General features: G+C 46.5%; 1 protein-coding gene across 1 annotated transcript in view; it reads right to left on the bottom strand.

Moving 5' to 3' along the window:
- The window catches only part of LOC103758574 (sodium/potassium/calcium exchanger 3), a 166,043-nt gene that overhangs the window by 36,266 nt on the left and 104,181 nt on the right, over positions 1–25,596 (bottom strand). Inside the window, exon 15 of the mRNA XM_018077518.3 lies at positions 2,115–2,207. Coding sequence (XP_017933007.2) covers positions 2,115–2,207 — 93 coding nt within the window. The remainder of the gene's footprint in view (positions 1–2,114; positions 2,208–25,596) is intronic.

Raw genomic sequence — 25,596 nt, 5'->3', positions numbered from 1 at the left:
TTAAAATCCCACAGCAGAATCACTAGTTCTCCTAAACACACAGACAAGGCAAATTAAAATAATGGAAACTGGAAAAAATCTGATGTGCCAAGTATTTTGTTTGCTCACCCTTTCAGCTGTAGCAAATACAAGTTGTCACAATTAGATTACGTGGGGGAGGTAATTTCCCTGTAGGCACACCAAGGCCCCGGGTGCACTGCACACAGGCTGGGTACACTCACTGCCTGCAGTTTCCAGGCTGACACCGTGGGTTTGGAACCACGGCCCAATTGCAACTTCCCAGGGATGGGGAGAGCTCTGAAAAAGCAGCTTTGAGGCATCTTTTCCCCAGCCAGCCTGCCCTCAGGAAAATTTAGGGCAACCTTAGTTTCTTAACTGACAATGTTTCTTACAGCCTTAAGAGTGCCATGTCTAGAAATTGCTCAGGCAGACTGCATTCCTAATCATCCTGAGTAACCACAACCACATCAGCATGAACAAAACAGCTGTTCCAGCATCTGTTTTGCACACGAGAATTGCACAAGGAGATAGCAAAGGACTGCAGAACATGGACACTTGCTTACAGTCCCATCTGACATGAGGATTCCTTCAGCACACACATAAGTGACCACCTAGAAATATTCCTCAGAACTGAGACAGTTTCTTGCTATGATTTGAAAAATACAGCTTTTCTCCCTAAATGGCTGTGGACTGCCATTAACAAGGCTGATGTTTGTGGTCCTGAGATACGAGATGTAGCTGAAGTGTGTTGCAAAACTTGAGAAGTGGTTCCTGTCCCTGGAATACCCTGTTAATAGCTGACCACACAAAGCCCTGGGCAAGCCAAAGAGGGAAACACACTGTCACTGCAGTGCTGGTTGTTCACTCCCTAAAGACTGGCTTAAGCTACAGACAGCAGGTAGCACCTGAAACAAACCCTTCAACAGCGCTTGTGTGCCACTGCCACAGTCCTGGTGTGAAGCTGCTGACACCACAGCTGGTCCTGGCACACTCATTACAGCTCTCCATGGGCTAAAGGCACCAGCCACCACTTGCTTGGCTCCCCTTTGCCTGTAGCCTGTTGTGAGTGTATTTGTCACCTACTGGAACACCCATCCCCCAAGCATTAGGGCCAGATTCAGGCAGCAAAAGAAGGGTATTTCTGTCCCAGAGGAAGAGAAGGAATGGAAACAATGATGTGCAGAGATGGCAGCAAGTGTTGCACTTTCCCTGGTAGAAGCTGCAGCAAGCAGTGAATATTCCAAGGGATGGGATCACGGTAAGTTAATTCAGTGCTCAGAAACACCCACAAAGTTTGACTGCTCCTTCAAGCAAAGCCTTGCCCAGCAAGACAGTCACTGTGACTCTGGCACTTGCCAGAAAGATACACACTTCTGGTCAGTGGCAGGACACCACAGTTTGACAGGTCAGCATCCTTTCCATACAGAGGCACTGCCTGGACACTCTTTTCCCTGTCCTGCTTTCTAGAAGCACGTGGTGTTCACAGCTGTACTCACACCAGGCACATGAAGGCTCTGACAACTGTACTTCAGATCAATTAATCCCTTTTCACTGAAAGAAAATCTTCCTTGCAGTGTTCTCTACAATTAAACTCAGCACTGCCTCCAGACCTCCTCCACTACACATAAATACAACAGTTAATGGGATTCAGTTGTGCTTTGAAAACTGCACTGGTAACTCCCACTGCACCTCGGCTTTTTGGGATGCCAAGTTTTCCCAAAATAGGCAAGGAAATGAAACCAACTTTCAATCCAATAATGGAAATCATAAACCTGTACCACAACTTTAAATGACACAAATCCACCTTATGAAAGCTCTTAACAATTTTATTCCTGGGCATAATAAAGGTTATGTTCTCAGCATTAGTGGCAAAGAAAGCCACAAGCTATTTTACACCAAATATTCTATTCAGTGTACAGGAAAACAATATACACATGAAATAACTGGGGGGTAAGGCAGCCACAAACACCACCTGTGAAAAAAGAGATGTTCAAGAAGCACTCCCCATTTTACAGCAAAGGCTTGCTACATATCACAGAGAGCACTGAACATTCTGCAGCACTCATTTCACACTAGCCCATGGACTTTAAGTTCTGTATAAATATCCCATTTACCTTAAAGAAACTTCCTCTTTTGTCCAGACAACAGGTTTTCATTGTCAAAGACGACATCTTCCCTGAGAAGACTCCACTGTATGCTTTCAACTCCTAAAAGCAGAGACATTTTTTAATGGTTAGTCCAGTCTGTAGGAAATTCCTCTGCATTTCTAAGCCACAGAAACAGTCACAACAAGCCCTCTGCCAAACCCCTTTCCGTCAACAACACTGTGCCATTTATTTCCTACCAGAGTCCTTACGTATCCCTTCAGTCTATTATTTTTCCATAAATTGCTTCAAAAAACCAGTGCTACTCGGAGTTCAATGTTTCTCCCTTCTCTTCACAGCTGATACTGTAGCTGTGAGCAGATTTTCATGTGCTCATTAAAGAAGAATGCTAAAACATAATGATTGCTTTCTTTGTTTGCTTGACCTCAGCCTGCAGTACAAACAGAACAAAATGTTAGATGTCACTACAAGCTGCTCTCAAATATTACAGTATTCATGGGATTTATCGGGAGGGGGGGAACAATTTAAAATCACCCACAAGGGAGAAAACACAGTAGCATTAAAGTAAAAACTGATGAAGAAAAAAAAAAGCCCAAGCACCCCCCAGAAATGCTGCTTCAAGTTCCTAAAATGCCACTGAGTCACATCCAAGTGAGGAGATGAAGATGCAGTTAGGAAGAAGCTGCATTTTCCACTCTCAGGTAAACTTAAATGAATGGTTTAACACCCAGGAGAATAAACTAGTGCCTCACTAGAACATACCCACAGAAGGAGGAACATCAGCGGGGTGATCTCCAGTGCAAGCAGAGCAGGACAGTTCCTCTTAAGTCACAACCAGTTTGCACCAGTAATTTGTGAACAAACTTCTGAACTAAACAGGAATCAGTTCCTTGGCTGAAAAGGCCTTCTAGGATTTTTAAAGGTGAGTTTATAATCGTATGTAAACAGCCAAACTCTCCTCCTTGCCCACACATTTACCAACCACACAGCAGGCAGTCGTGCTGGAAGGTTCAGTCACCTAAATGTTGAATAATGCAAGCACAAAACACTACAGAAAAAACTGACCCGGCTCAAAAACTGACCTGACCAAGGTGGAAGGAGGAGCTTAAATAAAAAAAGGGTTAAAGGAAAAACCCTGGCAAGCAAAAGCCCTGGAAAGGGCTGACAGCTAGAAGCAGGAGAAAAGAAACATTTTCTTTTGGTTTTAACATGTAGCAGGAAGCCTTAAATACTTCGCCCTGTTTCCAGAGGTCATACCATGAGAGCACTAGAAAAGGTTACATTTTTCCACTCAGATTCTGGTCAAAAAGCAGCCGTGCTGGGAAGCTCAGAATCCTGCCTGTTTTCCAGGCAGAGTTTGCAGACATTTAAGGCTGAAAGAAAAATCTCGAATTCTGCATTGTTGTGAAAGCCAAACCAGGAAAGGACAAAAAACAGTGCAGGGAAAAAAACCCAAAATTAAAAAAAATCCAACTTTCTTTGTAAATCAGTGTATTTAAAGGATCCATTCCTGGTACTGTGATCTGTGTTTCTTTACCTAGAAGTGCACCTAAATAACCTGACTGCACCAATCCCATAAGAGACTGATGGTCAGTGAAGGGGGGGAGTCTGCAGGTGCTATTAAATCACTTAATCTGTGTCCTCATTTGCCACATGCACAGGGGGACAGAACAGTTCCTCCACTCTGGGGACATCAAACATTTTAAAGACTTTTTGTTTGGAATAGCCGATATCAAATACCATCTCAAGGTTGCCATATAACAAGTTTTTTAAAATTACAAAAAAAAAAAAAAATGTTTTCTGTCAATGAATTCTGGAAAGGGAAATTTGCACCTGAAAGACTTAAGTTGGAGGGAGACTCAAGAAACCCAAAAAGGAATTAGAATAAAACCTCAATTTTCCAAGTTGATCCTAATCCCAAAACTACAACATCAAATTAAATGTCACAGGAAAAACCCCTAGAGACTTTAAAGGAGTTCCATTAGAGGGTTATAAGCAAGATCATGCAGTTGTAAGTGCAGTTGTTATTCACTCCATTTGCAAACAACAACCCCTTCACAGGAAATCTAATGCTTTTCTTTTTTTTTTTTTTCAATTTAACCACAAGCCACAAGGATGTCTGCACACAATCCTATTACCAAAATAAGATTACCATGCCAAGATTTTTACATTCCCCACTCAAACACACAGACAAATCCAAACACACAGTTTGCCCTTCAAGGAGTGGTATGACTCCAGTCAGAAGAAAGCCTCAAACGTGACCACTTCTTATTTTCCTTGTAAGAGGTTCTGGAGCTCTAAACTGCTTCATAACTGCTATTATTGTTACTATTTATGCAGTAGCACTGTGATCTGTAGGACCATAACTCCGAGCTCGAGCCCTTGCTCTTCTCAGCCCCACACAGGCAGTGAATCCACCCCCACTGCCCTTGGTGGTTACAGTGTAATTTCAAACTGATTTAGGGGAACCTAAATAATCTCTCGAGTTTGAGGGGGTTTTAGTATTTCTGACTAAAATTAGTGCAGTGGGAAACACTGCTGGGTTTTTTTGTATTTGCTGGGAGGGCTTTTTTTTTTGTGCAGCTACTTCTTTTAGGCCACCCAACACACAAAGAGACATTAAGGTTTGCTGGTGAAAGGGATGGCCGGGGTGCAGCACTCAAAAAGTGGGTGAGGGCTCCTGCCTCAGGGCTCACAAGTACCTCCACGTGGTGCCAGAACAACTGCAGAAAAACAAACCCACTGGCAGGAGATTTCATCTCTCTACACACCCGTCCACATCTGACGCTTATTCAGATCCAAAACAGGCTGGAAAACCACTGCTCTGGAGTTGTCGTTGTGGAGTTTGGACAGTTTGAGGCTCTCCTGCACCCAACGCCAGGTTCTCCTGCACACACACAGCACCAGGTTCTCTGCCCCAGTCTGCTCTTCCTGACCCAGTGCAGTTTCCTGCATGCACCACAACAGAGGATCGTCCTGGCCAACAGCACCGAGGTTCTCTGCCAACCAGCACAGGCTCTCTGGCAACCATAGCACCAGGTCTGTCTGCACACCAGTTGGCTCAGGCTTCTCCTGCACCACACGCCCGGTCTGCACTGCAGCACCACAGCACAGGCTCTCTGCATTCCAATGCGAGGCTCTCTAGCTACCCAATTTGCCAGGTGCTCTGGTCAACGCACAGGTCTCCTGACACGGCGGCTCTGCGCACAATATGCCAGGCTCTCTGCCAACACAGCAGCACCGGTTTCCTGACACAGCACGGCTCTCTGCACCCTTTATCGCCAGGTCTCCTGCAACGAACAGCACCAGGCTCTCCTGCACCCAATGCCAGGCTCTCCTGCACCCAATGCCAGGCTCTCCTGCACACAGCACCAGGCTCTCCTGCACACAGCACCAGGCTCTCCTGCACCCAATGCCAGGCTCTCCTGCACACAGCACCAGGCTCTCCTGCACCCAATGCCAGGCTCTCCTGCACACACACAGCACCAGGCTCTCCTGCACACAGCACCAGGCTCTCCTGCCTGTGCTGACAGACACAGTGCTGTCTTCCCGCAGCTCTTCACGCCCAGGACAAAGCTCGTGTGTGGGAAGGACAAGACAGAGCAGGGAAAAGGAATGCTCTGCCTGCCTGGCAGATTTCCCTGAAATGCAGCACTCCTGCCCGGATGCTGATGCCCACACAAGCTGTGTGCTTCACAAATGGGTGCTTTTCAGCTGCTCTCTCCCACTCCCTTCTCCTGGTTGTCATTGACACAGGGATGCCAGAGCGCCATCCACACGCCTGGATGTAACTCAGACTTCTGACTTCTTTACTCCCCCTCCAGCAATTTTATTGGGCATTTTGTATGTTCCTTATACTTAACTGTAGTAGGGCCAGTGACCATCTTACTGGACTATTCAGGCTCCTTTCCTTTAATCTTCCCATTCCAAACTTGGTCTTATTCAGCCAAATATCCCATTTTCTTTAGCCAAAAGTCCTGGCAGAGATGAAACAGTCTGTATGCCTCCCCTGAGCAAAGGCCACAGCTACCTGGGGAACTTAACAAGTCCCTGCCCACAGTCCTCCTTACCCCCCTCTGCTCCGTTTCCTAAGGAATCAGGGCTATCCAACTGCACTGCCCTTCTGGTCCTTAGTTCCCAACTATGATTTTTAATCTTCTGGCCAACTTAACAAGATCTGACTGAGGAAGAAAGTCTAACACGAAGGACAGAGGGAAGAGACTACACATGTGCCATCACTGAAGGAAGAGATCTGCAACCTTCCTTTTGCTGGCTGACCCACAGAATTAGCAGAACCCACTTTTTTCCTCTGTTTTAAGTGTAAGCTATCCCACTGAAGAAACCCTATTTCATTCTCAGCCTGTAAAGGCCATGCAACCAGTGAGCACAGACTAGCACAGAAAACACTTCAGGCAAATTAAGAAATGGTTTTACTGTTCTGCAGCCAAGGGAGAACAGGAGAAAATGTCTGTCCAGACCTTACGTATAAACTGGTAAAGGTCAGCTGATGTCAGCAGACTAATGCTGATTGCTACCTGCCAGGGTAGTCCTTTGGCCATCCCCTTGGCCAGTAGTGGGGTACAGCTGGAAAACAACCCCCTCTGGCCCTCAACAGAAGAGTATGGAAGCCCAGTAGAACCTCCTACAGATGTACTTGTAAAACCTATGGTGAATTAGCATCACATTGCAATCCAATTATTATAGTAATTTATAAATATATAGTGTTAAAACAACTAAAATTAATTCAGTGAACCCATTTTCTGTTGGATTAAAGTGCAAACCAAGAACAGGAAGAATAAATACATTTTACGTATTTTAAAAATGTAAAAAACCCCCCACCCTTCTAAAATGCAATTCTACACTTGACAATATGCCAAGAGACACACACAGAACTTCAGATTTTCAGCAAATGTGAGCATCCTCCTGCATTTCATTTTCGTGTTCTCCCAGCACATTTGCACAATCCCAGGGAGCAGGCTGTGTTCATCTCCAGCCTACAAAGCTCTGGTTTGTCCAATCACTCTGACCTTATCTGAATCTTGGCAAAATTCAACTTTTCCTTTTGAAAGTATTTCCTCTGAGAAGTTGACTGCAAGCCTCCTTCCAGGGACACAGATACAACCGAGCACAGTATCACTTTGAATAATCTATCAAATGAGACCTTCAGTCTGCAAACTATCACTGGTGCCAGGATTTGGCAGACCTCTCAACTCAAATGTTGCATTGTGTTAACACAGCTGTATCCACAAGCAAAAGGCGAGGAGATTATGCAAAAAGAGGTTCTAACTTCCATCATTCTTCTGGCTGCAGAAAGGGTTTACAATCCTTTTTTATTATTATTCAAACAATGCAAGAGCTCCCGTTACTTTTAGAAAAGAAATAACGCACACAGCAAAAATGTCAAGTCACTCTTTACACAGCAGTGCATTTCTGTATTTTGTCGTTTTAATTAAAGAGTTTAAAAAAGCTCGGAAATAACAAAAATTCCCTAACCTCCTTTTCCCTCAAATGCTCATTATACTTTAGCTCTGCTACCTGAACATAACGTGTTTGTGTGAGCTGCTCCCCTGAGGAAAGCCACCAAGGTGATGCCAGTGACTGACAGTATTTCTGTCCCCTGAGGTTAAAAAAAAAAATCTGACAAAGACAGACACTCTACACGTGTAGGCAGAAGGGCCACGAACGACTCTTTGCAATCCTCTTCAGGAAGAAATACCCTCCTGAAAAACTACAAAGGAAGCACAAATATGCAACACCCCGGAGAGCTTTTCAAAAGCAGGGAGGAGGTGACAGATGAACCGTGCTCAGCACTCCCCCAGCGTGCCCCTCAGCGCATCCTGCAAAACCTGAAATGCAGCAGCACCTCCTTCACCCCCAGGCACACACCTCCGAGGAAATCAGTGCTCCTCCCACAAAGAAAAGCAAGATGCAAGGCACTTAGAGGCAATCAGCAGAACCAAACGATGAGCAAATATTGTGACCAGGGAAATAAGGTTGGGGTGAGTCCCAGCTGCCCACACACCCATTTATGTTCCGAAGGTTTCTCAGTTGCTGCGTTTCTCCAATCAGGCACCATCACTCTTGAGCCCCGTTTCTTGGTCTGGGTAGAACAAGAGTAGATCTGTGCCAGAGTGGGCAGTGTGACCCCAAGGCCTGCAGAAGTCCCTCGATCTCCTGGATCACGGACTGATTTCTGAGTTTCTGGGGCTCCTGGCACTGGTGCTCACCTCCCTGGGACAGGCAGAACCGAGCCAGGGCCCAACCCAGCCTTGGCTTGTGCGAGCACTGGGGATCCAGAGGCAGAAGTGATGCCTTAAAACCAAGCAAATGAGTTTGAGGAGCAAGACGTGCCACCTGGAGGTGCAGTGAAGAGTTTGCAGGGTTGTAACCCCATATCCTCCTCATAACCAGAGGATAATGGGCCAGATGGACCCTCACCTGGCTGCAGTATGGCTGCTCTTCTCCTAGCAGTCCTCCTTCCTAAAGCATCAAACCCTGCCCATTCATGTTCTCCTGGCTATCAAACTGGTTACTTTTCAGCTCCCGACACTGACAATTTGCTTATTTACTACAGGTCACAGCTGCTTTCAGTTTCCTTGGCTGCTCCTTTCTGACACGGCTGTTTGCATCCTGAAGTATCAATGCTGCTCATCCTGGTTAACATAACAATGCTGTTAAAATCACAGCCAGCTTTCCAAGGACTCATTCACTTCATTATTTATTAAGCCACGAAGTATCAGCCACTGCTTAAGAAACTATCACCTGAACAGACTCCACCTTCAGGGGCTCTGACCCAGTCATGGTATTATTATCTGACTCATGATATTATTATCTGACTCAGTCTAAAGTAGGAACAACACTGCCAAACTTACCCACAGATCTTTCTACAACTGGTTTCAGCCAGTCATCACTCCTGCCTCAACCAACCTTTTGCCTGCAGGCTTATTTTTCCCCCTTGATTCCAGATCCTACTCACTGGCAGCCTTTTAAGAGACCAAAGGATAAAGAGAAGTTATTACTTTGAACTTGTTTCAGCACAGCACTCTCAGGAGAGGTTTTAAGTCCCATGAGATCTTGGACAGATCCTCTGTCTCACTCACAGCTGTCCACCCACTTCTTTTATCTCTGCTGAAGTCACACATTCAGAAATGAAAGCATCTGAAAATGCCATCTGAAAAGGGCACAGGAGCTGGGCTGACTCTGCTCCCACCGACACAGACATGGCACCACTCTTTCCAGCAGGAGCATATATAGTTGGGCAAACACTGAACACCTCAGAGAATCCAATCCTGAGCTTTGCTCAACACAGCCACTACCCAGAGAACTGTTTGCTGCTAGTGCTGCCTCTCTGTGCCCCTGTCCAAGTTTCTTCTTCCTTTCTTCCACTAAACAACCCCTTCCTGCTTGCTCTCATGGCATACTTTCCACATTACTGCAAAGGAATAAAACCCCAAGTCATTTCCTCTGGCACAGCATTTAGTCATGGAGGATACTACCAAACCACTTACAAGAGAATGATTGTTTGTTGATACATTCGTGTCTTGTTTTGCTTCTGGACATGTCAGAGAAATACATTTATAACATTGGCTTTGGTTTGGATAACCTTTCAGAAGGTTCCTATTCTTCCCAAATTCCCTGGCCTGGATATCTCACAAAAGCTAGCATTTCTTGCAGTATTTCTGTAATTTCCATTTACTATTCCTGCCAAAACCAGTAAATAATAAAAACAAAAACATTCAGAAGTATGTTTAGAAACCTCCCAAAAATGTTTAACATTGAGCTGCAGTCCCCGGGGGAGAAGCAAGAAAAAGTAATTGCCTGAATTACAATATAACTTGAAGGTCTGGAGAAACCTCAGAAGCTTCAAGTCAACTGTGGGGGGAGATGGGATTCAGCACCCACCTCTAGATGGAGATGCACAAGACAACCCCCTGCTGGGCTCGACCGTGGGTTATTTCAGGCACCTGGAAAAAGCATCTCTCCATCTCCTGCCCCGTGAATGTCAGAGTAGGAAGGGGGTTTCAGTGTTCGTGTCCTCACTACTTCGTGCCCAAGAGAGGCACCAAGGCAAAGCTCCGACCGTCCCCCGCCAGAGGTGAGTGCTCCAGGCAGCAAGGGGGAAGCAGAGACCTGACTCACTGTCAGTTCAGCGAGCTCCAACACTTATCTGCTCAAATGTTTCCACGATCACAGAATTACAGAATGACTTGCCTTGGAAGGGACCTTAAAGCTCATCTCATTCCACCCCCTGCCCTGGGCAGGGACACCTCCCACCAGCCCAGGTTGCTCCAAGCCCCATCCAGCCTGGCCTTGGACACTTCCAGGGATCCAGGGGCAGCCACAGCTTCTCTGGGCAACCTGGGCCAGGGCCTCCCCTCTGCCCCTGCGAGGGCAGAATTCCTTCCTAATATCTAATCTGCCCTAAACCCTGTCAGCCTGAAGCCATCCCCCTTGTTCCTTGCACCCCAGGGTGGCACTGTCATGCACACGAAAGCTCGTGCTCATTTTGCTCAGTGCTTCCAGAAAAGTTGAGCAGCAAGCTTCAGCTGATTTCCAGTAGGAGCAATTACCTTTTCAGAGCTAGGGCAGCACAAATTATTTGGATAAATTATTCTTTGTATAATTCACTGAAAAGGATTGCATTTGTTTACACAAAGCAGCACACAAATGGGAAAAATAAAGGCAGACAGCTCTAAAAGTTGATCTTAAAAGTAAAAATGAGCCATGGGTTGCAAGACAGAAAAGTGATCTTAAGAGAGCTGCAAAAGCTTTCTATTTTTTGCAATCAATAGGTAACCTCAAATACCTTTTAGGCTCTTCACTATTAAAAAAAAAATTAATAAAATCAAATGTTAAATAGTTTGTACACCACTGGGCAATGAAAAGAACATAGCTTCTTTCAACCACAATGCAATAGCACTTTCTAGCTGTGTTTGTTGCATCACCACTCCGCTTAACAGATATTTCCCTGTCCGAAAATAAGTCCTTTACCATAGCAAGCAATGGTTTCATTATTCCCTATGATGTGTTTTGCAAAGATTATTCTTTGTTCAACTCTGTAGCTAAAAGAAGTGAACTGCTGCTCAGGAAGCAGCCAATGCCTAAGAAGCTACATCCTGCATTTCATAAAACCAACAGAAAGGTTTCCACCAATGTCCACAACTCCTGGAGTTCAGCCCAGGGCACTAAGTGGTAGGCAAGAACCTGTCAGAGCAGAAGCCAGGGAGTGTGTTATCCCAAGCTCTGTTTGAAGGCTTGACCTGCTCACCCTGGCAGTGCTGAGTACACACGCTGGAAGGGCCGTGTGCTGGGCACCTTCAGCACAGGATGAGGCTCTGGGGCAATGATTAACCAGGGAACAAACACCCTCTGCTTATTCTGCTGTTGGCCTTACGCTCATCTTCCATGGGACACACTCGAAAGAAAAGAAAGTACGTCAATTGTGCCACTGATGTAGTGGTTTATCTATTAACTAAGGAACTGGGGCATCAGAAACGTGCTACACCTGGCACCTTGTTCTTTGGATAGCTCCCAGTGACAGCAGCTGCTCACTTCCAGTGCCCAGGCAGTTTTTTACTGGGAAAACCTACTAAACAAACCACGACTATTATTGATCTACCACTGGAAAATGTGTCCCACAAAGGTGTCCCCTGTAAATACACCAGACAGCAAAACACTTTGGCCTGCACTGGAGAGTTTTCCTTGACCAACCCAGCTCGGATTCAGAGGCAATGAACAGATAAGCTACTCAATGTAGAAAGCCTGGATCACTGTTTGTCTTGGCTGCAGGGACAGGCTTGTGACCTGGGTTAGCCCCACTGGAGACTTCCAGCCTCCTCTGTCTGAAAGGATTTTGAGGATTTAAACATCCCTCCTGATTCCTCAAAATCATTTCAGACACCTGTACATTTCTCATAATGATCAGGTCTATAAAGAGTTATAAAGGGTGATTGCTTTATAAAATCCACCCACAACTTTTACCAATGATGTTCTGAAATATTAATTACCTTTTTTTTCAAACAACTAAACTACTGCTGATTTGGGGGACTGGGGTGGGGGGGCATTATTCATCTTGGAGATGGGGGCAAGGGAGGGGCAAGGGAACTCCAAATATTCAAATATTTAGAATCTACAATTTAGTTTCTTTTTGAGGGGCAAGGGAGCTCCAAATATTCAAATATTTAGAATCTACAATTTAGTTTCTAAATATATGTTCACCAAACAAAACAGAAAAGCCCATCATGACATGCCATTCTGATAAAGTGTTTATTGTTTCTTCTCCCACCCTATTTCTTTATGGGAAAAAAAAGTATTAAATGGTGAAAACAAGAAGGTTATGACACACACCAATGAAACCCAGGAAATTCAAAGCTGAAGGCTGTTGAAATATCGGTCTCAAGTTAATTCCACTGCTCTTCCTGTTTTTTATCCATTGCCATGGGACTGGCAATGTCAGCCTCAACTGAGCTTCCTGGTTTGGGTCTCAATCTGGGTAACTTCAAAGTCACGTAAACACAGGTCACCCTTCCTGTCCTCATGGTGCTCTTCTTGATCCTCCTCCAGAGCACAATTGTTCCCTCTGACCTCTCCCAGAAACTCTTCCCTCTGATAACCCCATCATCTTCTGTCACTGCTGATTGCAAATTCACCAACAATGAAAAGGTTACTGCTGCTTTCCCAGCCCTCTTCCCTTTTTCCATCAGACTGTCCATCACTAGCTCTCTCCTCTTGCTCTGCTTATCCTGACCAGCCTCAGACTCTCCTACCCCAGCCCACCTTTAATCTTGCAGTGAGCCCCTGGGGATGAAACCTCATGACTTTGCCAGCTTTCTTGCCTGTACCTGCAAGGTTTCCATCCACCAACCCAATCCTTCTGATGTTTTTCGGTTTTCACTATTTTCTACCTCCTACTGAAGCTCTTCTCCTTTTCTACTCCTTTCTCCCTAGCCATCTGCATAATGATCCTGGACAGACAGAAGTATTTTATATTCACAGAATGGTTTAGGTTGGAAGGGGCCTTAAAGAACATCCCATTCCAACCCTCCTGTCCTGGGCAGGAACACCTTCTACTATAAGGTGGACACCACGCACTTTCCACAACGCCTTCAAGATCTGACATTTTATGCAGGTTTGAGCAGCCCTCTCATCCCTCCCCCTTCTTCCATTTAAATACATTTGTATTTAAGAAGGTGGACCAAGATCATCACCCCAAAACCTCCCCTATCGGCTTCTTTCCTCGAGTCCCTCAAGAGACCAGGACACATAGCCCAAAGATGGAGAGGGAGGTATCGATGCCACAGCCGTGGACTGGCTCTTACAGCAAGGACAAAGGTTTACAGCCTCTCCCAGGCTGGGGAGAAAGAAGGTCCTCCTTTAGCACTTCTCCTTCTCTAGCTTACTTTTGATCCCCCAGCTGAACAGGGGATAACATCATCACAGCCAAACTTTGCTTCCTCAGCAGTCCCATCAAGACCCATTTGATCACAACTGAAAAGTTTCTCCTTACTGGATTAATGAGCTCACAGGAACTCCTAGCAGGGGAACTCCTGAAGAAGGAAGCGTGGGCGTTTAGTTCTCCACTGTTAGTTTGCTTGTGTAAACAGTTTGTTTTCTCTCTCCTGGGGCAGTGTGTTTTGAAATAAGAGTTTTAGAAGACAGTAAGCCTCATTTGCTGCAACGGTGAAACTGGGTCCAAGTCCTGCCAACAGCAGACCATTCCAAGCACACTGGTGGCTCCACAGATTTACTGTATTGGTCACCACATGAACAAAGGGCAGACAAAGGGTCTGGTGGCGTCACTTTTTTCCCTCTGATCTGAATCAAACGTGATCAAACCCAGAAAGTAAGGCAGCAGTCAGAGGACAGGATATTTTCTAGGTTTAATTCTGGCTGACACACTGGTACCAAGAGACTGCCATGCCTGCCAGCAACAAACATTAGCAACCACCGTGTACAGGGAGCTCAGCCTAAGCACACTGGGATACACGTTTGCTTAGCCCTTTTACAAAGGAAAAATGAATTGGTTAACAGCAAATAAATTCCATCAGTCTCGTTCTGCAGATAATAAAGAGAAAGTTGCCAATAGGTGGAAATATTTCTTGGGGTTACATTCCACAGTTTCAAGACTTAACATGGTATTGTTTTATTGCTTCTGCATCTGGTGCCAGTTATTTTCATACAGCTTCTTTGTATAAACTCAACAACAACATGGAAAAAAAACCCTTCCAAGTCTATCAGCCACTCTTAAAATAAACACCAACGAGTTCATTACTGTCTTCTGTACCTCAGCTATGATGTATTCCCCACACAAACACAAACCCACGTCTCTGGAGAGTCACAAATCTCTTGAGTAACTTGACCTCCTCTGACTGAGCTGGGGGAACTCAATTCAGCCCTAAAATTCATTTTTTAAGTCCCAGTCTGCCTTTGTTCTAAAACCATAGCACCAGAAGGCAAATCAAGGAGAAAACAAACACCTTTCACAGTTTGTGGACCATAACTTCACGTGGACAGGAATGCTGCCCTGTGTCTCCTCCAACCTGCCAAGCCCTGTCCCAGCCCCTGCTGGAGAAGAACCCAAACAGTGCCCCCTGAAGTGATTGCCAACATAATGCCCAGTCACTCCAGAAATACCACGGGATGAAATCACATTTTTCATATAGACACCAAAAAACGAGCCTGTGCTATAACAAATCAAATATTTACCTTGACAGATTGTATCTTTTAGGGAAAAATTTGTGATAAAGTGAAACGTTCAAGGGGACAAACTGCAAAACAGATGCTAAGGATATCTTTGCAGGGAATTCCTGCCAAAAGGGAGGAGCTGTGCATCTATCAGTGCAACAAATGTTAATCAAGGATTTTTATGGAACCACTAAATAGAAAACCTGAACTAGCCAAAGGAAAACTAGTTGCTCGTTTGATGGTGAATCTTCATTTTTTCCTCCGGTCAAATAAGCTAAAAATTCCAAGCAATGCAGTTTGCAAATAAGTATATATTACATAAATAAAGACCACCAACACCAGTTAGAACTGAGCCTTTCTACCTAACTCTTCAAAGATAATTTTCTAAAATTCCAATTATTTCCAATCATTGAAAAGCAGTTCACAAAGCAGCAATTCCCAAGTCTAACACATGTTCAGAGGAACACACTGTGATATGAGTTTTACTGCAACCACCATTTAAGTCAATCAAGTTCAAGCTACAGCAGTAAAATCTTCAGATTTTTCACTCACACCTCCCAAAACCGAATTCTTGTCCACCTCCAGAACAACCACCATTTTCACAGCTGTCTCTAGACAAATGCTGGTAAAAGCTAAGCACAAAGCTGTGTCTGCACAGGTGCAGACACAAGTTAAATAACCCAGAGCATCCTGGAGGTTCCCAGACATGCAAACCAGACAGTTATGGCCCTTAGCAAACACACCACAAGAACCCCGGATTCCTTCTCCTGAGCTGCTCAGGGTGCCCAAAGTAGGATTTTCCATCTTGCATTAACTACCAAGGACACTGTGAGTAAATTAGTCTTTTTTAAACCCCTGGCTGTAGCTAAAAGAGCTTATTACAACATTTACTGAGGGCTGACATTTCATAGTTGCCAACATCTAACTGCTTTCCTGAGAAATTACAGTTTCAGCAAATTATGCAGCACAAAGTATGCCAAGGCCCCAGCTGGCACAAGGATGCATGTTTATTTTTGTGATGGTTATGGTTTTGGTTTGTTGTTGCATTAAAAAAAAAAAAAAAAAAAAAAATGAAAAGAGATAAATACAGTTTAAAAACTTAGCTTCTTTGCAAAAAGTGGTGACCAGTTTCCCACACGAGCAGATCCAAAACTGGCAGCACAGTCACCCCCAAATGCATTTAAATATCTTTTGGCATATGCTCAAAAATCTTCACCCAATTAAGAGAAAATATTAACCAAAGGATTTAGAGGAAGACAGAAGAGGAAGGCCACAGATCCACAGGTAAGTTAAGGAAGGCAATGTCAGCAAATGCAATGCACATCACGTGTGAAAGCACAACCAGTAAGGCTTTGGGTTATTTCCATGTTGGAACCACGTTTCAACAAAGTCAGCATCGAGAAGCCCTGGAGTTAATTCCTGGAAAGCACAGATTTGTGTTCAGCAAATATAACGTAGAAGCCAAAGACATTATTTTAGATTAAAAAAAAAGGAAAAAAAAAAAAGTAAGAGAACCATTTAGAAGCCCAAAAAGTTGCTGGTTGTTGTGGGGCTTTTTCTTTTCCCTTACAAGCCACTTGTGAGACCTTGTTCAGAGCACTGTGTTTACTCCTGGGCATGTGGCCAGATGACATTCACATTCTGGAGCTGGTGGAATGAGGAGGAAGAATAGTTTTAGGCTTTTTTCTTTTGTGGATTTTTTTTTTTTTTTTGTGAAAAGCCCCTCAGAATAGAGTTATTTCTGCCTCTAAGATGTATACATGAGATTGGGAGAGATGACTGAACATCTCTCACCAGAGTCAATTTTCAGTGCTCTGCTGGTTGTAATGGAGCAACAGCAATCTGCAGCTAAAGATCTGTCTCTCAGTTTTTCAATACCACACAAAATGATCCAGTGCTTTCAGACTTTTCAGAAGTCAGGAAGACAACACCTATTTCTGTGCAAAGCAGGACCTCTTCTCTTCAGAGACGAGTCGTGGATAAGACATCTTCCAAGAACATTCATTTACAAGGCTCTCTTGGAAACCCTGTTCCACGACTGGGAGGAAAAAAGCACTTCCCTCGCCTCATCCAACTCTCTTTTATACACAATCTTCACAGACCATCATCCTCTGTGGCACAGCATCATCACCTCTCTTCTCACACAACACCCAACACAAATGGGCTCATTAATTCCAAATAACACGACAATCACACACCACAAAATACTTATTCTTGCCACAGGACTGGTGGGACTCCAATAACTTCCTTTTGCTACTTTCACTCTACCATGGTGAGATCTTCATATTTCTCTCCCATACTCGTGCTGATGGTAAAATCCCTACCAGCTCCAAAGGGAACAGTACAGCATTAATGCTCAGTAATTTTCACCTGAACTAATTGTTTAGATCAATATTTCCTAAAAACTAGAATGAACCTACTCAAATAATGTGACTGCAGCTGCACAATGTCTTTTCCTTCATGTGTAGTTTCTCTCTGCTGATCTCAAGGCAGAAATATGGCTTTAGCCATCCCGTAGAATTTTCAGTTTTATTTTAAAGAGTTGACCGTGGGCTCTACATACATAGACTCGTAAAAACTACAAAGGCAACCAAAAGTTACAAGGATAAAACCAAGCTCTTGGGCCTGATCCAGCATTCAAAAGACATCCCTCTGCCAGGTAAGTGTCACAAGGGGCCCAAACCAAAAGCAGGATCAGAGCCCTTACACACTCCAGACCCCACAGCCAAGAATGTGAAGCGGCAGCAGCCGCCCTTCCACAAACAAACCCTGTCATGGCTCACAGCAGCTGACACAAAGAAAATTCCACGCCCCTGCCAGCTCTTTCTCTTTGTCCTGCTCCAGCTGCAAGTGTTCAAGACTCCTAAACAAGCATGGTAAGCTGCACCAGTGCCCCTTAGGACTGGGTAACTGCAGGTGGTGGAATATCGGGTACCAGTAATGTCCTACTCTCCATCACAAGCACCACAAATGCCAAGAAGTGGACTGACATCCTTTCTAGCTGCCAGTAAAGTGCCCTGTAAGAACACATGGGATAACTGTATTGCATTTAGTGTCTTACACATTTCATGTGTGAGGAATAATCTACTTTCGGTGTTCTGAACTAAGACACACGTTGGAAATTAGAGCCTCGTATCCATCTGACTCATACTACATCACCTCTGTGCTTTGTTACACAATGACTCAATTTAACACGGGGTTCCAAATATTTACTTACACTTCCATCCCCTCCTGTGATAGGCACTACTGATTGGATGATAAATGACCCAAATAAAACAAACAGCAACTGGTAACTCTTGACTCTACTTAGCATTCTCCCCACACAACTCTTTACTAAGGAATTTTAGAGGGTTTTTTTGAGACACATCTTGATAAATCTCCGGTTGCAGATTAGAGGTACATAAACCTCTTATTCTTGAGCTCTGTGTGGTATGCCAGGCATTTATCAGAGCCACAGGCAAGTCCTGCACAACCACAGAGCCCACAATACATTCAACCAGAGAACCAGTTTTCCTTACATTGCTCCACTCAGTGTTTGAAGTCACTATATCTGGAAGGTAAGACCAGGATTTTGCTGCTGAGCCCCTTTCTCCTCCTCATACAGAGCCCCTTAGTAATTGTACAGGGCTAATAAGCCCTGTAAGGGTTGGCTAAGATGTTAAGAACAGAACTGAGACCATATCTCCTGCATGCAGTACTGCAGCAACCCCCTCCTGCTGACGGGAGATGAATTACCTCGCTCAGCCCCACGATGTGACAGCCACATTAGCACAGGACAGCAGTGCTTTAACTGCTACAGTAACGACACTGTTCTGTCCTTTTTTCTGCTGTTTGTTTGAAAGCAGTAAGACCCTTCTGAAAAGTTTGGTCACTGTACTGCTCACTCAGCGTCTCAGGAACTAGGCTCGGACTAGTTTTACAAACAACTCAAAAATGCCCCTGAGACTTTCGTAAAAGAGCCAGTGGGGCCTCAGAGGTGGAGCGAGAGACATCGAGCTGGCTGGGAGCACAACAGGGTGACAGAGGGATCCACCAGGCACCCACAAGAGCCCCCCAACACACCTTATCCAGCTGTGCCAGCATGGCCTCATCCCACTTCTTCCTGCTCATCTAATTAAATATTCAGATCCCCAGTAAGCAATTAATATTTTTAAAGCTAAAACTAATGAAACTTAACATAGATCTGGCCCGAGGAAAGGCAAGAGCTCAGTTCCATGGCTATACTAGCATACTTTTATCACAGCAGAACACAGACTTACTCACAGAGTCAGTGCAGACACAGCTGAATTGAAGACAGAGCTGTTGTGGAGTGGTAGAGTCATGGCTTGAGTCCTTGCCAGTCCCAGCACTGCCCCATCAGCCTTACAGCCCCCACACACCTCTGCAGGTACCATTAACTCCAGTCGCCAGACAAGCACCTCAGCGGTTACCCCAGTCTATCCCCTGATGGAGAACGGGCTCCGGCAAGCACAGTCCTGTTCGCCCCCGGGGCTTTTGCCCTTGCAAAAATACCTGCTGGAAATCACGTTTCGCTCACTCCTCATCAACACAGCTGTGCTGGCGAAGGCACAGAAGATGTTCCTTACTTAAAAGGGCTTAAGAGCTACACTTCAGGAAAGAAGCAAATAAAACAAATCGGAGGCGGGTAGCCTGGAAGGACGAGAAGACGAATCAAAGCTAACAAAGTACACCTTTCTGCTCTTCTACATCTACCCAATCACATCCGCGTGACCCAAAAGAAAACTTTTGCAACAACACTTGCAAGGAACCATTTCAGAAGACACAACACGATACACGTTGCATCCCCCTCTTCCGGGCCCCGGGAGCCCCTGTTCCAGCCAGCAAGGGGAGCGGGGGCTCGGACCGAGGGCTCCTCGTGGAGCCGGGCTGGGCTCCCGCCGCGGCAGTGCCCGGGGCGCTGCCACACCGGAGGGACAGGGGGGTGGCGGGACGCACACGAGCAGGGGCCCGCGGGGCGGGGAGGGCCGAGCAGCGCGCTGCGGCCGGGGCGGAGGGCGACGCTGCCCCGCGGCTCGTCTGGGCCCGGCCCGGCCGCTCCCGCGGCGTTTCGGCCCCCGCCGGCCCGCCAGCCACCCCCGCGCCTCACCCCCCGCCCAGCCCAGCCCAGCCCAGCTCACCTCCCGCCCGGCGGCGGGCAGCGCTGTCCGGAGCCGGCCCGGCCGCCCGGGGAAGCGCCGCCGCTCCGCTCCCCCGCTCCGCTCCCACCGACCGGCTGCCCCCGGGCCGGGCCTGCGCCTGCGCGCGCCCGCACCCCCTCCGACACACGGGGCGGGACCGCGGCCCGCGACCGCACGGGCCGGGAGCGGGGCAGTGACCCCCACGGGCCGGGAGCGGGGCGTGACCCCCACGGGCCGGGCGCGGGGGCAGTGACCCGCACGGGCCGGGAACGGGGCAGTGACCCCACACGGGGCGGAAACGGGACAGTGACCGCGCACGGGGCGGGCCAGGGAGGGAGCGGGTAGTGACCCCCACGCGGGCCGGGAGCGGGGCAGTGACCCGCACGGGCCCGGGAACGGGGCAGTGACCCACACGGGCCGGGGCAGGGCCGGGGCCGGGAGGGCCAGGGCCGGGCCGGGGCCAAAGCCGGGGCCGAGGCAGAGCCAGGGCACCCCGCGTTGGGAGCAGGCCAGCTCACGGCCGGCAGGACGGCACCGGGGCGGCTCCGCCACCGCGGGCCCCGTCCCAGCGCGGTTACCTGCTCGGGGGCCGGGGTCTCCTTCCCACAGACCGCTCCCTGTCACCAGCATCCGTCCCACGGGCTCGGGTCACCGACTTGGGCCAAGGAGCTGGATAAGATAAATCACAGCATCGATGCCGTTATAAAATGTGCATTTTCCACAGCTCGTTCCAGGATCCCTGCACTTCAGTGTTTCACAAGTTGATTAGAATTATTGCAGTGCAAGTTATTTAAGTAACAAAACAATGAGAACAAATATTTTCCTTCCATTCTGGCAGCTGCCTCCTCTGTAAATAGAGTGCCCATTAAAAATGCCAGTGACCACAGCGAGGAGGCAGGTGCTGTGCCAAGGAACACATTCAAAGACACGCAGCAGTAGAAAAACCTGCTTAAAGGGGGTATAAGCAATTCCAAAATCCAGACCATTAAAATGAAAGTGGATACCTACCTGGGGTTGAGGAAGCAGGATGAAGGAATGCTGTCTTTTTTCCAAGAGGGTGATACTTATATTAATCCACAACCTCCACGAAAGTTGCCATTAATCTTGAGCAGCTGAGCAGCTTCTGTTGCTGCAGCTTTCATGCAACCTATAGCTGCCTTTTGACACAAAGGTGGGAAACTTTCCTGGCATGAGCTGGAGGCAGCCAAAGCAATCCTGCTTGCCAGTTGTGACAGCAGCGGTGAGTTCTGCAAGCTGTCTCCAGGGTCTCTGAAACTTGCTCCACCTGCATAAATACCACACAGAGCTGTGACATTACAGTGCATTTATCACAAGCTGTATCACGACTGACTTTTCAGTCCTCTGGAAGCTGCTGGTTTTTATTCAGGCAGCCTAGAAGATGGTACTGAAGTCCAGCTTTGCGGTGCCTGGCTTGGCAGAGCTATCAGAGCTCTTGGCCACCCTTACAGAGAGGAGGGGAGCCACTGCTGCCCCCCAAAAGCATTGAAGAGCAGCTGACTGAGGTGCCTGCCAGCCATAGAGCAAAACAAGAGCAAACAAGGCAGTAAACAAGAGGCAGGTTAGGATATAGGCAGCCCTGCCAAACTGGAGCAGAACTGACCTCTAAGGACTGGAGGAAATTCACTGGGAAAGCCTTTGCCACATACAGCCTTTGAAGAACCCAAAGTCTGGGGTGAAGTTTCATGGCTTGTGTTTCTCATTTCTCCCTGACTGACACCCCTCCCCTCAATCCAGCTGCGAGTTGGAGCTGGGCTTGGCATGATTTTCTATACATACAGTAAGCCTGAAGAACAGCAGTTTTTCCCAAGCCCTGAATGGCTGGGCTGTATTTCCCATCATGTGGGTGTGGGGCAGAGACCAACGTGTAGGCAGAAGGCTTTAAGCACTGGTGGGATGCCCCAGAGCACTTGTCTAGTCTGGACAAGGCTGGCACATAGCTTTGCCCAAGCTGCTACTTTGCTGTATTATATACCCTGGAGAGATGAGGGAAGCTTTCTCATGGAATTGGGTTTGGACTGGGCCTGGGCAGTACGTACTTTAGCTATAAAAATCACATCATGAGTACAAAGGAGAACAGTGTTACTGGGATGGATCTTCAGCGTCCTGAGTGTATTGAAGGGATAGAAAACAGATGTGTTTATCTGTTGTCACACTGTGGCAACAGCAGCAAGGAGCAGCAACTATTAATTCCTTCAGCTAGCTTCTCTCACGGGAGCCAAGATTCCTACATCCTACATCAAGAGACTTTCCTCTTGCACTGGCTCCTGTCTTAGATGCCTGTCACACTGCTGTGAGCTCTGTGGGAGTGAGAAGAGAAACTACAGCACCTTTTTACAGGAAAGACAGATGAGTTGGGGGGCTCTCTCTCCTGCAAGCTGAGCGCACTGCTGCTGCACTACAGGGACACCTGTGCCACCTCCCAGCCATGGAGGTGCATCCACCCCTCAGCCTCTGGTGGTTTCAGAGTGATCTTTTCTCACCTGAAAACATGATGTGTGTTTCAGCTTATAGCATGTGACAGCAATTACTTGAGTACATTCAAATTCTTACCCTTGGCAGTATTATGCACATTACACTTCGGCCGTCAGGCTGCATTTCTTGTTCTGATTTGCACTCAGCTGTGTTTTATAGCAAGGGAGGAGAGAGATGGGAATCAAACTGCATGAAAGAAGGCACAACAAAAACTGCTTAAGAGCAGAACAGATTAAGATATTTAGGTTAGTTTTCCTAATTACCTTTTCATACAGTGAGCAGAGGAGACATAATTACACACATGGAAAGAAGAAAAACACTAAACCAACCCACTAATCAGCAAGTGAACAAAACTCCACAGAGCTGAACCAACTAGTTTTTCTGCAAGACTAGTTTTTGGTAGCAAGGCTGGTATTGGGATCCTGAGTTGTTCTGTGCTCTGGCATGACCTGCCGTGGACAGTGAGGCAGAATCCTGCCTTGTTCCACCTCTTCCCTTTCCCTCAGCTTTGGCCCATGAAAGTAGATCTGGCCAGCAGCTTTTCAACACTCCCTCACATCAGTACTCTATGGTGGGGCTCTGATGAGAGATCTGACAGCACCTAGTCTTCCTGACAGCCAGGAAATGACTAAGTGGAAATGCTGCATTTCCAGCTCAGCAGCGCTTACTTTTTACCTTCCCTTTCTTTAATTTTCAAGTATTTTTTTGAAAGCAATTACTAAATAAAATATGTCTCCATACAGGGATGTGTGAGCACTTTGACATCTCAGCTCCCAGAGAGTGTGTGGACCAGAACCCCAAGTTTCTCAGAAAGCCCTTGCAGAGTGCAGGCCAAGTAATGCAAAGACACCACACACGTCCTGCCCTCTCTGAGCACTGTGTCAGATGTGAGGGCCACGGCATCTGATCCACCTCCTCACCAGCAGCCTCACTAGATCTGGGAGCAAGAAGGGGAGGCGTAAGAACAAGCCTCCAGCTGCCAATGAGAGCTCATTCCAGCTCTGTATCTGCCAAAAGCTATTCCATTCTCTACAGCCTGAGCCAAAGTAACATGAGAGTAGTGATGAGACCTCGGACCAGGGAGACAATGACTGCCAGACACTAGCTGTGAGTAATCCCCAGGAACTTGGGAAGGATCAGAGCCATGTTCTGATCCCAAAACTGAACCCATATCTTTTTTTATGTGGGTAGGAGAGAATGGGGGTAGGGCCTGTGTTTGGGTAACTGCTTCCTGCATTCAGCATCACTGATGCCATCTCAGACCCAGCACTGAAGCACAGCAACTTGAGTTGTTCCAAGTCTGGACATCAGTTTTAAAGCACTTGGAAGTATCAGGTACCCAATAAACCAGCCCCTGCCCTCGCTGTGGTGGATGGGGTCCTGGCACATGAGAGCATGCTCCCATCACCTTCCAGAAAACACAGGCTGGCATTCCCAGTCCTTCTTGCACAACTGTCTTAACTTGCAGGAAAGTGATGATTGTGAGTCCTCCTTTCATCTTTATGCTATCAAAGAAATAAAAAGACAGTGTTAGTAGCCTGGCTGTAAAACTGTTTGCTAAATAAAGTAATCTGTGCTTCAAATCTCCAGTTACAATGAAAAGTGGCATATACCATACCAATTAATGGCACAACAGATCAGCAGGGAGAACTCTGATGAACCAATTATTTGTCACTTCAGCATTGTGTTTAAACAGTGCACTGTTTAAGTAGACACTGTAAAAATTTAGTTACCAATGTACTTTCTGCTTCTTAATTAACACTGTTAACATCTAACTCTTGTTTCCCCAGACTTGCAGTGCCTCACTATGCAGGAGTGTGCGTGCATTTTTATGCCCATAAGCACTACTGTTCTAACCTCTTGGCAGCCACACCAGACTATGAACCTGGAGGAGAACCAGGCCCCCTCTTTGCTCAGATAGCAACAAGAATGCCATTAGTCAAGGGGAGGGGAAAGAATGCTTGTAGCTTTGTTAAAAGCTCTTGTCTTTATTAGTGAAGGTATTAACATTTCCCTGCGTGTTTTCAAGTTATAGTCAAGTATTTTTTGCCTTCAGTTTGAAGCTGACTGTAAAAACAACAAACTCACACAAGGCCAGTAACTTGAGGATCACCAGCTCCAAGTGTAACTCTCACAGAAGAGGGCAGAAGCTGGCTGGTCCAGAAGCTGGTGCAGCCTTGGGAGTTTAAAGAATGTCCTGAGACTGATTCGAGAGTTAAAGCACTTGCTGTTCTCCAGGGGGGCAGAGTCTAAAGTGCCACTAAATATTGCTGCCATTCCTTAGAAAGGCCAAGCATGATGAGGCCAAACGGTATGAAGGAGGAGGACAAGACAGTGGGTAAAATGTCTCACCTGTGGGTCCGGGTTCGTCACTGCCACAGACGCCCACCAAAGCCAGCAGGTTCTTACCTTGTATTTGGCACTTCACCTTCAGCCCAGAGAGCTGTGTCAGCCAGGAGCGAGGACAGAGCTGCAGCTGGGCCAGGTTCTTGAGATGTTTTCAGTTAACGCAGACCAGTGTTCTACAGGCAGCTTGGTTTCAACAGGAGAATCTCAGGAACACACTAAAGTAGCTTTTGAACAAGGATGACGAGATCTGGCCTGTTAGGTTTAGTATTTTAATCTACTGCCTAAATGTATCATGGCTCTAATCACAGCCAGGGTGGATTCTTCGAGTAGCTGAAGATTAGAGAGACTGTTGATAATGCCTGCTGTGCTGCACAGCTGACAGCTAACAGGAGGATTTCAGGAGGAACTAAGGTACGTACAGAAATTCACTATGTTCCACTTGAGACAAAACTATCCATTAAAAACTGACAAGAGCATAGCTCAGAAAACTGGAAGCAGATATGGAAAATGAGCACATCCCAACAGGCCTAATGCAGAGGTGATGAACCAGTTATTAATATTCAGCCCAGGAAGCTCTGTCACTAAGGATGGATAGCACTCCTGTTGGTAACTGTAAAGCTCTATGCCCTAGATGGCATTGCTCTGCAACATTAGAAAATACACTTCTATCCAAGCCCTCCCTGCAGTCAGCACAGAAGAATTTTAGGCAGGACAAGTGTTGATTTAAGTTCACATACAAAGTAGGACTCTCTTTTTAAAATGTTACTTGTTTTAAGACATTTCCACTGCAGTTGATATATTAATTATGCTACTTATTTTCCCCCCAT

This window comes from Manacus vitellinus, unplaced genomic scaffold, assembly GCF_001715985.3.
Source record: "Manacus vitellinus isolate BGI_N305 unplaced genomic scaffold, ASM171598v3 scaffold_38_pilon, whole genome shotgun sequence".
Taxonomy (NCBI): domain Eukaryota; kingdom Metazoa; phylum Chordata; class Aves; order Passeriformes; family Pipridae; genus Manacus; species Manacus vitellinus.
The sequence above is the reverse complement of the archived record's forward strand: the minus strand, read 5'-3'. Positions and strand labels throughout refer to the sequence as shown.